This window comes from Rhinopithecus bieti, unplaced genomic scaffold (genome assembly GCF_001698545.2).
Source record: "Rhinopithecus bieti isolate Rb0 unplaced genomic scaffold, ASM169854v2 scaffold_13262, whole genome shotgun sequence".
NCBI lineage: Eukaryota > Metazoa > Chordata > Mammalia > Primates > Cercopithecidae > Rhinopithecus > Rhinopithecus bieti.
Genome location: NW_016808004.1, coordinates 2,722,114 through 2,736,821, shown reverse-complemented (window position 1 = coordinate 2,736,821; position 14,708 = coordinate 2,722,114). Strand labels below are relative to the sequence as shown.

The window sequence follows — 14,708 nt, the reverse complement described above, 5'->3', positions numbered from 1 at the left end:
AAAAAAAAAAAAAAAAAAAAAAAAAAATTGTGTCCTAATTCATTATGTAATGTTTTTATTTTCAAATTTACTGTATTTCTTGCTGAAAGATGTGAGGTAGCTTATTGTGCAACAAATTACTCAACTGGTTAGAAAACAGCCAAATATTATTTATGAAATATTTGTATTGGTTTGAAGACAGTGCCTCTAAATCATCATGGAAGAAATAAAATAATTTACAAAGCTAAAAAAAAAAAAAAAAAAAAAAAAAAAAAAATGGAGAGTAAGGCCTGGTGCAGTGGCTCTTGCCTGTAATCCTAGCACTTTGGAGGCTGAGGCAGGCAGATTATTTGAGGCTAGGAGTCTGAGATAAGCCTGGCTAACATGGTGAAACTCCATCTCTTCTTGGAGGTTTCAGTGAGTCAAGGTCACACCACTGCACTCCAGCCTGGGTGACACAGTGAAACTCCATCTCAAAAAAAAAAAAAGCAACAAGAATGGAGAGTAACGGAACTTACTTATATGGTAGTAAGATTTCTACATTCCACTTGAGATATTAATTTTAATTACACTGTGAAAAGTTAAATCTATATATTGTAATTCCTAGAGAAACCACTAAACAATTATACAGAGATGAAGAGTGAAGAGTCAAGAGATGACTAGGGAGGTTTGAGCCTAGAAAATTAGGAGGATGGTGCTGGGCGCGGTGGCTCATGCCTGTAATCCCAGCATTTTGGGAGGCTGAGGCGGGTGGATCACCTGAGGTCAGGAGTTCGAGACCAGCCTGGCCAATATGGTGAAAACCCATCTCTACTCAAAATACAAAAATTAGCTGGGCGTGGTGGTGGGCACCTGTAATCCGAGCAACTTGGGAGGCTGAGGCAGACGAATTGCTTGAACCCCGTAGGTGGAGGTTGCGGTGAGCTGAGATCGCGCCATTGCACTCTAGGCAACAGAGCGAGACTTTGTCTCAAAAAAAAAAAAAGAAAAAGAAAAAGAAAAAAAAGAAAATTAGGAGGATGGTAATGTAGGTGTAATGAAGAGAAATAGAGAAGAGAAAGAAATTTTTGGTAAAAAATGGTGAATACTCCTTTTTAGACATTTGAATTTAATAAATCAGTTTCTGGTGATGTTCATCAGTGAAACTATTAGGCAAAAGGTCAAGTATAGAGATAAAGTTCTGGGTATTGTTCATACAAGGTAGACAGCTAAAGACATGGATATATAGGAGAGGACTTACAATAGAAAGCTGCTAAAGTAATAGCTTTTGGAAGTTATGATATATGAAGGCTATGCAGAGCAGAAGAGTGGCAGATTCTGCTAATTTCTTCCCCTTTCCCTTAGTAAGAGTCCCTATTTTGTGTGGGGAAGTAATGTATCCAGCTAAAAGGCTACATTTCTTTGCCTTCCTTGCATACAGGGTAGCCAACAAGATGTAAGCAGAAGTCTTATGGTGTGGCTTCTGGGAAACCTCTCCAAAGGTAACAGACTAAGATGGGAGGCAGGTGCTTTTTCTCTTCTACCTTCCTTTTCTTTCAAGACTGGAAAGTAAATGTGATGGCTGGAGCTACAGAAGCAATTTTGCAATAAAGAAGTAACTTTAAGGAGCCTGAAACAGTGATTCCATTGTGACATCATCATACCAGCCCTAGACTACTTGCCTACCTACCTCCAAATTCTCTTATATTAAATCATTATTATAGTTTCATTTCTTCTCCAAGCAGCTAAATGCCATTCCTAACTCAATGTTTCCTCAACTTTCCCCAGTATGGCACACACAATAAATGAAAAAATATATTGTGGATAAGTCTGTTTGCCTGTGGGAAAGACAGCAGGGCACCAGCTGCTACAGACCCTATCTAGAGGCTGATAGGACTGAATTGACCAATATTTCAGCATCCTGAATCTCAACAGGAATTTCTGATTAAATGAATACAAGGAGGATGAGAGACTGGCACAAAATAGAGAGAATAACCAGTTATAAAGATAAATGAGATTTACGACCAAGGCAAGAGAGGAGAGTTTCAAGAATAAAGAAATAAGAGAGCTAATAGAAGTCTAGGAAGGACTGAGAGAAGACCTCTGGAAAACTGGTATGAGAAATGTTTCAGTCAAATGGTGGTAGAAGAAATCTGATGACAGGATGTTATTACAATAGCAAGCAGGGGCTGGGCATGGTGGCTTACACCTATAATCCCAGCACTTTGGAAGGCTGAGGCGGGCGGATCACCTGAGATCAGGAGTTCGAGACCAGCCTGACCAACATAGAAAAACCCCATCACTACTAAAAATAAAAAATTAGCCGGGCGTGGTGGCGTATGCCTGTAATCCCAGCTACTCGGGAGGCTGAGGCAGGAGAATCGCTTGAACCCAGAAGGTGGAGGTTGCAGTGAGCCCAGATCATGCCATTGTACTCCAGCCTGGGCAAGAAGAGAGTAACTCTGTCTCAAAAAAAGTCTCTGCTCCTCCTGTCTGACAGAGAGCCACATATTCTCTGACATCCTAGCTCACTGCAACCTCCGCCTCCTGGGTTCATGGGATTCTCCTGCCTCAGCCTCTGGAGTAGATGGGATTACAGGCATGTGTCACCACACCTGGCTAATTTTTGTGGTAGAGACAGGGTTTCACCATGTTGGCCAGGCTGGTCTCAAACTCCTGGCCTCAAGTGATCTACCTGCTTCAGCTTCCCAGTGTTGGGATTACAGGTGTGAGCCACCATGCCAGTCCACTTGTTCGTTTTCAAGTTGCCATAGTCAACCAGTGTTGGATCCATGCTGATTCCATGTTTCTTTTCTTTTTTGAGATGGGGTCTCACTCTGTCACCCAGCCTGGAATGCAGTGGCACAATTATAGTTCACTGTTGCCTCGAACTCCTGGACTAAGTGATCCTCCTGCCTTGGCCTCCTGAGTAGCTGGGACTACAGGCACAAGCCACTGTGCCTGGCCCTGATTCCATGGTTTAAGGCATAGATTAAAAAAAATGTTTTTTTGTAGAGATAGGGTCTTGCTATGTTACCCAGGCTGGTCTCAAACTCCTGAGCTCAAGTGATCCATCTGCATCAGCCTACCAAAGTGCTGGGATTATAGGCATGAGCCACCACACCTGCCCTGCATAGATTTTTATAACTTAAGAGCTGACACGTTGGGCATGGTGGTTCATGCCTGTAATCCCAGCACTTTGGGAGGCTGAGGCAGGATGGTCACTTGAGGCCAGGAGTTTGAGACCAGTCTGAACAATGTAGCAAGACTCTGTCTCTATAAAAAATTAGCTGAGTACGGAGGCACATGCCTGTAGTTTTAGCTACTCAGGAGGCCAAGGTAGGAGGATCACTTCAGCTCAAGAGTTTGAGGCTGCAGTGAGACATAATGTTGTTGCTACATTCCAGCCTGGGTGACACAGCTTGACCCTGTTTCAAAAAAAAAAAAAAAAAGAAAAGAAAAAAGAACTGACAGGTCCTAATTGGTCACCTAGTTCAACTTAAGAGGTAACTAAGGCCCAGAAAATTAAGGGATTTTTCCAAGGTCATAATGATAGTGGCAGAGATATAGAAGTCTTCAGATTTTTACTCTAGTGCTCCTTCCACTATACCATAAATTCTTCCATAAAGCACATTTGCCAAAGTAAACTACATCACTGGTATTGGCCTTTGGGTTAGTGCTACTATCCAAAAAGGAGAACCTATAGCATCTCCTAGAACTCTAACCTAAAGTCAGCCTTGCCTTTCTTTAAAATACCGCACAAGCCAGTAAGCAATTTTGTGTCCCTAAAAGTACATAGTCTGCTTTAAGGCTTCTTATACATTTTTTCAGGATCCTAGATTAGAGTTAAGCCTTGCGAACCCAGAATAGACTTGGTAGTTTTTTTTTTTTCTTTTTTTGTGAGATGAAGTCTCACTCTGTTGCCCAGGCTGGAGTGCAGTGGCACAATCTCGGCTCAGTGCAACCTCCACCTCCTGGGTCCAAGAGACTCCCCTCCCTCAGCCTCCCAAGTAGCTGGGATTACAGGCTAATTTTTGCATTTTTAGTAGAGACGGGGTTTTGCCATGTTGGCCAGGCTGGTCTCAAACTCCTGATCTCAAGTGATCCACTTGCCTCGGAGGTATTCAGTATTTTGATTTGAAGTGAGGTGAGATAAAGCAAAATCCAGTGGAACCAGCCCTTATGTAGTGCTGAGAATGTCTCAAAAACAAACAAACAAAAAAATTCTACGTTACACTTGGGTCTTCTTAACAGTTCCATGGTTTAATCTAGTCAAGTAGGATCTTCGCAGTGCTTACTGAATTATGAACAGCCTAAAAAGAAATGGAATCTGCAGGAATTTGAAAATGCATCCAAGGTTTAAAGTGAGTGACAGGGAGAGAAGAGGAAAGAAAGAAGTAACACTGTAGGACAAGTAGGCAAAGAAACTAGGAATAATTGAGGCCATGACTCCTACACCTGTTCTCAGCAAGGTGGCTCAGTTCTATAGGGACCTCAGTGTCCTCCATTCCCCTCAGAGGCCAAGCATTCACAGCTTCTCTCTGAGCTGTAAGGACTTTTCTGTTTGAAGACAGTGTAGTTTGCTGGACAAAGAGACAGACAGAAGTACAAAATGTCGAGAGGCAGACAAAAAACCTAGAAGTCTGGAAGAATTTTTTAAAAAGTATCTGTATATAGTTCTTAGGATTAACTTGAGAACTGACTCGGTATACTGGATCTTACAGATCTTCAGAGAATGATCTTTGCAGGAAATCTCTGTTACCTGAAGATGAAAAGGAATGTGAACCAACTGTGATCCCAATTCAGACCTTCGTCAACTGACAGTTCAGGTGAAGGCCCTCTGGGGTGACCAGAAAGCAAAGAAAAGATGAGTATATTATTGCAGACAGTTCTCTTTCCCTTGGGATGAAAGAAAAAATAAAGAAGAGAGCTAAGCCTTGAAATACAGTAAGTGGGAGAAAACCTGGTATTAAAAGTAGGATTAAAAATCTTACAGATTTAGACAACGAGACGGATCTCAAACCTGGTGAAAGCAGTATTTATTCTGAGTTTCAGAGAAGATTTAGATTTTTGGGAAGTATTTTGACACCATTCCTAAGTTCAAGCAATATTTTAATATCCTCTAGATATATATTAAGATAGATCCAGAAACGACAATAACATAGATGCAAGCATTCCTTCATTCAAACAAATATATTTTTCTTTCTTTTTTTTTTTCTCTGTCGCCCAGGCCGGAGTGCAATGGTGCGATCTCGGCTCACTGCAACCTCCACCTCCAGGGTTCAAGCGATTCTCCTGCCTCAGCCTCCCAAGTAGCTGGGATTACAGGGGCATGCCACCACAGCCAGCTATTTTTTTGTATTTTTAGTAGAGATGGGGTTTCGCCATGTGGGCCAGGCTGGTCTTGAACTCCTGACATCAGGTGATAAACTGCACCTGGCCTTAAACAAGTATTTTCGACAGTCTACTACCATAGGTGTCAGTTGCCACCTATGTTAAGTACCTTGAATACAATGGTGAGCAAAACAGACTGCCTGATCTCAGAACTTCGAACACAGTAGAAGAGATTCACATTAAGAGAAAAATAATAAAATGATAAAGTTGCAAACTGTGATGTGTGCTATGAAATAAAGTACAGAGTACCTTAAGAGTACATACTGGACTGGGCGTGGTAGCTCACACCTGTAATCCCAGCACTTTGGGAGGCTGAGGCAGGTGGATTACAAGGTCAGGAGATCAAGACCAGCCTGGCCAGCATGGTGAAACCCCGTCTCTACCAAAATTACAAAAATGGGCTAGGCATGGTGGTGCACGCCTGTAGTCCCAGCTACTCAAGAAGCTGAGAGAGCAGAATCGCTTGAACCCGGGAGGCAGAGGTTGCAGTGAGCCAAGATCGCGCCACTGCACTCCAGCCTGGGTGACAGAGTGAGACTCTGTCTCAAAAAAAAAAAAAAAAAGTACGTAACAGGGGAACTTGGTAATAATAGGCTGCCTGTGACAACCTGACAAACCTGAGAGCCTTTCAGAGCAAATGATTTACAAAAAAAAAAAAAAAAAAAAAAAAAAAAAAAAAAAAAAAAATTATGTGTTAATTTTGCCCTGGCAGGAAGGGATCCTCAGATAAAAAGGTATTCATTGTCCTTATGAGAGTGAAAGCACTAGCCTCACTCTCTCAAAGTTTTTGTTAGGTTCACATAAAAAAAAGCATCTTGTTCTTGGAAAAGAGTCACCATCATAAAGACAAGCAGAACAAATAGGAAGGAAATTGATTTATTCTATCTTCAATATACTGAAGCAAGAGGCCTTGAAGGTTGCTTGGTGGCACAGAGATATGGTCTGGATATGTCTGTCATTTCAACAGACTCTGACTATTCAGACATTTGTCCATAAGCAGACGACATTTTAAAAATCAGATAGCCACTTTGTGATTTTCAGATTGTATATTTTATACACATATCCAGAGTTAACCTCTAGAGTTAAACTATCTCTCTACCTTCTCTGCATCAGCATCTACCACTCAGGCACACAATAAAACCCATTAGCAATGTTATTCTGAAAGCTGAAGATGTATTATATCCCTAATGATGAGACAGACAAGAACACAGAGTTCTTAACCTGTAACATCAGCACCTATTGCATGGTAAACTTTAAATAAATACTGAATGACAACAAAATATTCAGGGGAACAGACTTTTGTTAGAATGAAATGCCTGAATTTCCAGGGGCAGACTGACAAAATAGCTCTGTGATAATCAGAGATGATTAGCTGTGCTCCTCTGGGTCTCTAAACTCCTCAGAGTGAGGATAGTTTGAAAGTCTGGTTACTGATGCAGAAACATGATGGGACTCTGAGGCCCAGGCTCTCTAACCACATATACTCTGACAAGGACTTGGATTCTTTATAAAAGAATACGCAAAATCAAAGTGCCACCAGATGTTACCAAAAGATCTGAAATACCCCATTAAGTCCCTTTACACTTCCTTCCATTTTTTCAGGTTCATGAATTTCCAAAACAGAAGACATTCCATTCTCAGGGGCAAATGGAACATGCAAGAAGTCTGGATGCCTTGGGCAGCAGCAACCTACAGTGAGTCAACTGCTTAGTGGATGCCTGAAAATAAGACCATCTAAACATCTCCCCGTTGCCTCAGCCTATAAAATCTGTACCAAGTGACAGATACATGAAGTGGTGTGGGTGGCTGGGCAATGAGGCAATCAGTGGGAAGAGTGAGCTGGCTGTACCTATCTATAGGTGTTAAAAAAGGCAAGAGCTGCATATGCAATGAGCCAACATTAAGTCAATTTAAGAGTGACTATTCTTCATCCCCTTGACTCCCTCAGCTGCCCTTTTGTTACTTTTTCTCTTCAGGCCTGACCTCAAATTTAATTTATAATTTAACTCTCCCATATAAAATAATAGAAAGGATATGGAGAATACAGATACAGTTTGAATTACCTCCCCAACACCTATCACATGACTGCTTAAGTACCAGGATCAACACTGTTCAATAGCTATGAAGGGAAGATAATTAATCTAAAAAACTGGTATTGGCAATCTCTAGAAGCTGGGAAATTTTCCTAAGTCTGCTAAAATCCTCTGTGTGGGTATATCCCACAGACTGTGGACACTTGAGACTCTAATAACCACTTGGCAATATTTACAACAATAAGCCCCTGGTGGCTCCCCTGCAGAAGCAGGTTGAGAAGGGATGGGAAAGTCACATATCACACTTACCATCTTCTGTTTCCTGCCACACGATGCCTTCAAGGTTGACGCTAGTTCCAGGTTCACAGGGGCCCAAGCACTCAGGCTCTGTGGCTAGAGCCACATCACATGTGTTGACCCCAACTGATCGGGTACGAACCATGATCTGCTCACAAGGAGATGAGATGTCATTATTGACCACTGGCACCAAAAGGTGTATTGGCAGCACTGCTGGTGTGGAAACAGGGGACTCCATCTGTGGGGGGGAAGAAAAAGTAGTAGCTGAGTTGCAGGGAGAACATTTAGAGGAAATACCTTTTCTGTATTTAATCTAGTCCTATATCTATTCCTGTCAGAGTGCAGACGGCTATAAGTAAAACTTTGGTTCTTCCTTTCAAGTTCTGGCTTATGATACCACTACAAATCTAGTGGTTTAGATGAGAGCATCCTGTGCTAAAAGAAACTCTTATTAATGAGCATATAATGATCTTATTAATGATTCTTATTAATATGATCTTCCTCATAAACTACACTTGGCTAAAATTGTTTTTTAAAAAGTTCTATTTTTTCTCATCTCATTTAAAAGTCTGTAATGAAAGAGAATCAGGGCCAGATTTCAATAGTAACAGAGCACACAGACTGATGAGAAAGACAAGGCCCAGCATCTGAGCTAGGTTCTGCTACCACCACACTATGCTTCCTACCAATCTATCATTCAGCAAACAGTACATTAGTCTGGCATAAAATCCATGAATTTGGGTGGGGATAAAGAGAGGAAGAAATAGCTAAATCCTAGGCATGCCATGATTCCTAATGATTGTAGGTGCTTTAATACATCTTTGGCTAGAAGGAATCTACTTAAAAGTTATAGCAGGGCTGGGATTAACCTGGTGGGAATTTCTAACCCTTAGAGACTGTAACAGTGGTTGTTTAATGAGAATGGCATCTTGGAATATAATTCTACCATCAAATTTATCTATAAGAAACAGGAGGTGCGCTGGGTGCACCAGCTCACGCCTGTAATCCCAGCACTTTGGGAGGCTGAGATGGGCGGATCACGAGGTCAGGAGATTGAGACCATCCTGGCTAACACCGTGAAACCCTGTCTCTACTAAAAATACAAAAAATTAGCTGGGCGTGGTGGTGGGCGCCTGTAGTTCCAGCTACTTGGGAGGCCGAGGCAGGACAATGGCGTGAACCCGGGAGGCGGAGCTTGCAGTGAGCCGAAATTGCTCCACTGCACTCCAGCCTGGGCGATGAGCGAGATTCCGTCTTAAAAAAACAAAACAAAAAAACAGTAGGTGCTGTTGCCACCCAGAAGCCAATCAATAGCAATCTGAAGATGTAGTTGATTATGTACACAAAGATAGAAATAGTCAAACACGGCCGGGCGCGGTGGCTCACACTTATAATCCTAGCACTTTGGGAGGCCAAGGTGGGCAGATCACCTGAGGTCAAGAGTTCGAGACCAGCCTGACTAACATGGTGAAACCATGTCTCTACTAAAAATACAAAAATTAGCCAGGCGTAGTGGCGGGCGTCTGTAATCTGAGCTATTCAGGAGCCCGAGGCAGGAGAATCGCTTGAACCTGGGAGGCGGAGGTTGCAGTGAGCCGAGATCGCACCATTGCATTCCAGCCTGGGTGACAGAGCAAGACTCCTTCCCCCCCAAAAAAAACAGGAAATAAATAAATAAGCAATCTGCCTCCAAAACCAGAAACCAGAACCTCTCACAAGAATGTAATTAGTTGGGCCGGGTGCGGTGGCTCACGCCTGCAATCCCAGCACTTTGGGAGGCCGAGGCAGACGGATCACGAGGTCAGGAGGTCGAGACCATCCTGCCTAACAAGCTGAAACCCCATCTCTACTAAAATAAAAAATTATCCGGGTGTGGTGGCAGGTGCCTGTAGTCCCAGCTACGTGGGAGGCTGAGGCAGGNACTAACATGGTGAAACCATGTCTCTACTAAAAATACAAAAATTAGCCAGGCGTAGTGGCGGGCGTCTGTAATCTGAGCTATTCAGGAGCCCGAGGCAGGAGAATCGCTTGAACCTGGGAGGCGGAGGTTGCAGTGAGCCGAGATCGCACCATTGCATTCCAGCCTGGGTGACAGAGCAAGACTCCTTCCCCCCCAAAAAAAACAGGAAATAAATAAATAAGCAATCTGCCTCCAAAACCAGAAACCAGAACCTCTCACAAGAATGTAATTAGTTGGGCCGGGTGCGGTGGCTCACGCCTGCAATCCCAGCACTTTGGGAGGCCGAGGCAGACGGATCACGAGGTCAGGAGGTCGAGACCATCCTGCCTAACAAGCTGAAACCCCATCTCTACTAAAAATAAAAAATTATCCGGGTGTGGTGGCAGGTGCCTGTAGTCCCAGCTACGTGGGAGGCTGAGGCAGGAGAATCGCTTGAACCCGGGAGGCGGAGGTTGCAGTGAACCGAGATCATGCCACTGCACTCCAGCCTGGTGACAGAGCAAGACTCCATACTCAAAATAAAAAAAAAAAAAAAAAAAAAGAAAAGGAAAGAAAGGAAAAGAAAAGAAAAAAAAAAACAATGTAATTAGTTAGGTTCCAACACATCTAGAGACAATATAAAAGTTGTGATGGGTCAGGTGCAGTGGTTCATGCCTGTAGTCCCAATGTTTTGGGAGGCCTAGGGAGGAAGATCATGTGTAGCCACGAGTTCAAGACTAGCCTGGGTAACATAGCAAGACCCCACCTCTATAAAAAATAAAAATAAAAAAAGTATCTGTGTGTGGTGGCACATGCCTGTATTCTCAGCTACTCCGGAGGCTGAGGTGGGAGGACCACTTAAGCCCAGGAGGCTGAGGCTACAATGACCTATGATTGTACCACTGTACTCCAGTCTGGGTGACAGAGTGAAACCCTATCTCAAAAAAAAAAAAAAAAAAAAAAAATGAAGTGGGCAGTGATCCTTTAACTCTTTAAATTCCAGAATTTATGAGGCTGACAAAGTCTATTATGCTCCAGTGATTGATGCCCCAATCCTGAATAAGCATAATATCTTGCATATGCAAAGACACTTAATGCACACACCAGCTTATTTCCTCCGAAGATTAAGTATGATATTAATTAGCAGACCTAGAAAATGAGAGTCTAAGATTGGAACTTTCCCAATCCTTGGGACTCTTCCCTTTGTGAGGACTTCTTAGTCTAGGTTAAATGTAGTCCTTCAGTAGAGACATTCAGAGAAAATCATACATGAATCCATAATCCAAGCTTCTAAATAGTTCTGCAACAAAACTCTGATTCTGGAATAATTTACTACATGACTATCATTCTATCTATAATCCATTTCCCTCTCACAACACACACAGAGACAAACATCTTCCTGGCCTTGACAACTAGCCTACAAGCTGAGGTCTGGGTACCAGATCCATTCTCCACAGTTGGCTCTGACTTCTTGGCTTAGTAAGTCATCACTATTTGCAGATCATCACTGTGAGTCCACAGAATGTTCACACACTGATTCTGATTAATTCTGGTCCCTGAAGAGCTGCCAAGACATCCTTATCCTGCTTGTCTCACACACACACCCCTTGTACTTCCCTAACTCCACCTTTTTCATGAAATGAAATGGAAGTGGAAGCCTGTATAATGAATCATTGACATTTATGATAAATGCCAAAAGGCATATTTGCTCTCTTGAAAATGGACATTTATAATTTAATTTGCCAACCTTCTTGGGGTGTGGTAGATCCTGGAAAGATCCTTTAAAATTTCCATGCACAGAAGTGAAGGTAAAAACAACACAGAAAAAGTAAACTGGAGCCTCCCTACTCACTCCTCTGCAGTGCTGGAAGAAACTCTTGAGAGTCACTAGAGAGGGAAAGTTAGAGACAGAGTATACAGATTATCTTTATTCTTGGCCTCACCTCTGTTTATCTATTCTTTCTCTTGGGGAAGAACCGTGACAGAAGCAGTTTCACAGCCTATATGTGTACTTCGTTTGCTTAGGGTTTGTTCCCTTTTCTATACTTTCTTCTACTCGCAAGAGAAATTCCTGCAAGGTTCTACTGGACACAGACATTGGCCTAAACCTTCCAGGTCACTCCTGTGAACTTTCTGATTGCCTTGCTTGCACATGTCCTATTGCCAACCTGTTCCACAGCTCAGGCAGCAACCCTAGGCACCGAAGGAAGTTTACCCCATGGAGACACCTATACACCCTTTCTCTTAGCCACTGAGGACAGCTCTTTTCTGGAAGTAGTTTCATTTCCTGCTAGGTTATTCAGTGCTCCTGGCAGGCTAGGAGAAAGATATGCTAATACATTCTAGATAAAATGAAGTCCCCAGTTTTGCACCGAGAAATCCAGAAAACAACACCTAAAATGTAGATTGGAAACATCACTGTTGCATTCAAGCAGTTTGCCAAATTATACCCGCTATAGAATAACTGAGGAGAAGAAACTTTAGCCGAACTGATCACTAAGAATAACAGAACAGACTCATATACATGAGGAACTCATTAACAAGTATGCATCAAACTACCCTTACTGATTAGTTACTAGGCAGAGTTTGGCATCTCTGTTGTATGAAGATGACTTTATTTAATTACTTAGTTAATTAAAAGAGATGTTTGGGGATGGAGAGAAGTGACAAAATCCACCTATGGGTTTGAACTCTTCATTTTCCGTTTACTTTGCAACAGAAATCTAAGGAGAGATCACAGAGCAGCATAATAGTATTTAATTACAGCTCCAGCTCTGTTAATTACCATTTGGTCACATCTATAATCTAACATTAAGCCATAGTGCATAATAAGCTCTGTGATATTCATCTAATAACTTATGTGGCTTTACAGGATTTCATATTCTATTATTCACTGAAACAAACATAGCTTCATTTATCACTTTCCAGGAGAAGATAACAATCAGAAAAAGGGGTCTGGGTGCAATGGCTCAAGCCTGTAGTCCCAGCACTTTGGGACGCCAAGGTGGGCGGAGTGCTTGAGTCCAGGAGTTTGAGACCAGCCAGGGCAACACTGTGAGACAAAATTAAAACAAAAAATTTTTACAAAAAATTAAAACCAAAACCAAAAAAAAAAAAAAAAAAAACTAGCTGGGTGTGTTGGCACACATCTACAGTCCTAGCTACTTGGGAGGCGGAGGTAGGAGTGATAGGGATGTGTTGGGTAGAGAAGAACATAGTCCCTTTAAATGATACAGAAGGGGTAAGGGAAGTGCTGGGTAGAGGAGGGCATGGTCCCTGGCTAAGGCTCCATCTGGGGCCTGTGTCCACGGACCTAGGTGAAGATTGGCATTTTTGTTTCCCCGCCCAAATGCTGGATTTCCCAAGACCACCCTGGTCTGCCGCGGCGCCTCCCTGTGCCTATAAAAACTCCCCAGACCCTAGCAGACAGACACACAGCGGTTGGACTTTTAGAGGAACACATTGGCAGAAGAAGACACAGCGGCTGGACCTCGAGAGGGCGTTGAGAGGAGCATGCCAGCAGGAAAGCACACGACGGTGGAAGAGCACACGACAGATGCTGGCAGGCCGTGGAACGAAGCAGAGTTTGGCTGGGGCAGTGGGAGAAGAGCCTGGGCCACTAAGTAGCCGAACTCCAGGGGAAAACCATCTCCCTTTTGGCTCCCCAATCTACTGAGCGTTACTTCCACTCAATAAAACTTTACACTCATTCTCCAAGCCCACATGTGATCTGATTCTTCCAGTACACCGAGACAAGAACCTTGGGATAGAGAAAGCCCTCTGTTCTTGGGATAAGGCAGGGGTCTAACTGAGCTAACACAAAACACCTAAGGACAGCTAAACTAAAAGAGCACCCTGTAACACACACCCACTGGGGCTTCAGCTGTAAGCATTCACCCCTAGACACTGCCAGGGTTGGAGCCCCACAGCCTGCTCGTCTCTATGCTACCCTAGAGGTTTGAGCAGGGAGGCAGTGAAGAAGTGAGCCACACTCCCATCGCACGCCCTGTGAGGGGGACAAGAGAACTTTTCCCATTTCAGGAGGAAATTTTAGCTCCGGGGGTGAAGGCTGCAGTGCACTGTGATCGCACCACTGTACTCTAGCCTGTGCAACAGAGCAAGACGCTGTCTCAAAAAAGGGGAAAAAAAAAATCAGAAAAGGACTCATTTTGCCATCTTTCTCATATACCTAAAATATAAGCAGGGATTGTCAGGAGATTGGGGCCAAGAGGGAAAATAAGGAATAGGAATATTAAAAAGTTAAGGTAATTAGATGCCTTAATAACTACACCAACAAAAGTTAGGCTAATTCTCAGTCTTTGAAATGCGAAGAAGTGCCATCATGGCTCCTAGGGCTCAGCTTACTGGGGAGGTAAATAACAAAACAATCAAAAGCTTGAAAACAGACTTATAGAGAATTTAAAGAGGAGATCTCTGGAGTTTCCCAACACTTTATGTCCTTTATCTTTTAACGATAATTTTTGTTTGTTTGTTTGTTTTTTGAGATGGAGTTTCACTCCTGTTGTCCAGGCTGGAGTGCAATGGTGTGATCTCAGCTCGCTACAATCTCCGCCTCCCAGGTTCAGGCGATTCTCCTGCCTCAGTCTCCCAAGTAGCTGGGATTATGGGCTCCCACCACCATGCCTGGCTATTTTTTGTATTTTTAGTAGACACTAGGTTTCATCAAGTTGGCCAGGCTGGTCTCGAACTCCTGACCTCAGGTGATCCAACCGCCACAACCTCCCAAAATGCTGGGATTACAGATGTGCCTGGCGATAATTCTCTTTTCTTTGAGACAGGGTATCGCAATGTCGTCCAGGCTGGAGTGCAGTGCAGTGATCATGGCTCACTGTAGCTTCAACCTCTCTGGCTCAAGCAATCCTCCCACCGAAGCCTCCCAAGTAGCTGGGACTACATGTGCACCACCATGCTAGGCTATTTTTTTTTTTTTTTTTTTGGCCAGGAATGGTAGCTCATGCCTGTAATCCTAGCACTTGGGGAAGCTGAAGTGGGAGTACTGTTTGAGTCCAGGAGTTTGAGACTAGCCTGGGCAATACAGTGAAATTTTGTCTCCAAAAAAATTAAAA

The 14,708-nt window shown here is 43.1% G+C and overlaps 1 protein-coding gene and 1 long non-coding RNA gene across 4 annotated transcripts in view; one reads left to right on the top strand and one right to left on the bottom strand.

The window, feature by feature from the left end:
• Positions 1-14,708, bottom strand: part of ZNF609 (zinc finger protein 609) — a 207,227-nt gene that overhangs the window by 61,639 nt on the left and 130,880 nt on the right. The window contains exon 2 of the mRNA XM_017885011.1: positions 7,695-7,920. Within this exon, the coding sequence (XP_017740500.1) occupies positions 7,695-7,920 (226 nt within the window). The remainder of the gene's footprint in view (positions 1-7,694; positions 7,921-14,708) is intronic.
• LOC108537510 (uncharacterized) overlaps positions 1-14,708 on the top strand; it is a 69,610-nt gene that overhangs the window by 3,934 nt on the left and 50,968 nt on the right. Inside the window, exons 2-4 of one of the 3 annotated variants that reach the window (XR_001887832.1) lie at positions 1,400-1,460; positions 4,683-4,905; positions 6,955-7,046. This is a non-coding gene — a long non-coding RNA (uncharacterized LOC108537510). Of the gene's footprint in view, positions 1-1,399; positions 1,461-4,682; positions 4,906-6,954; positions 7,687-14,708 lie in introns of those variants that run through there. The other 2 variants (XR_001887830.1, XR_001887831.1) reach the window with 2 other exon arrangements.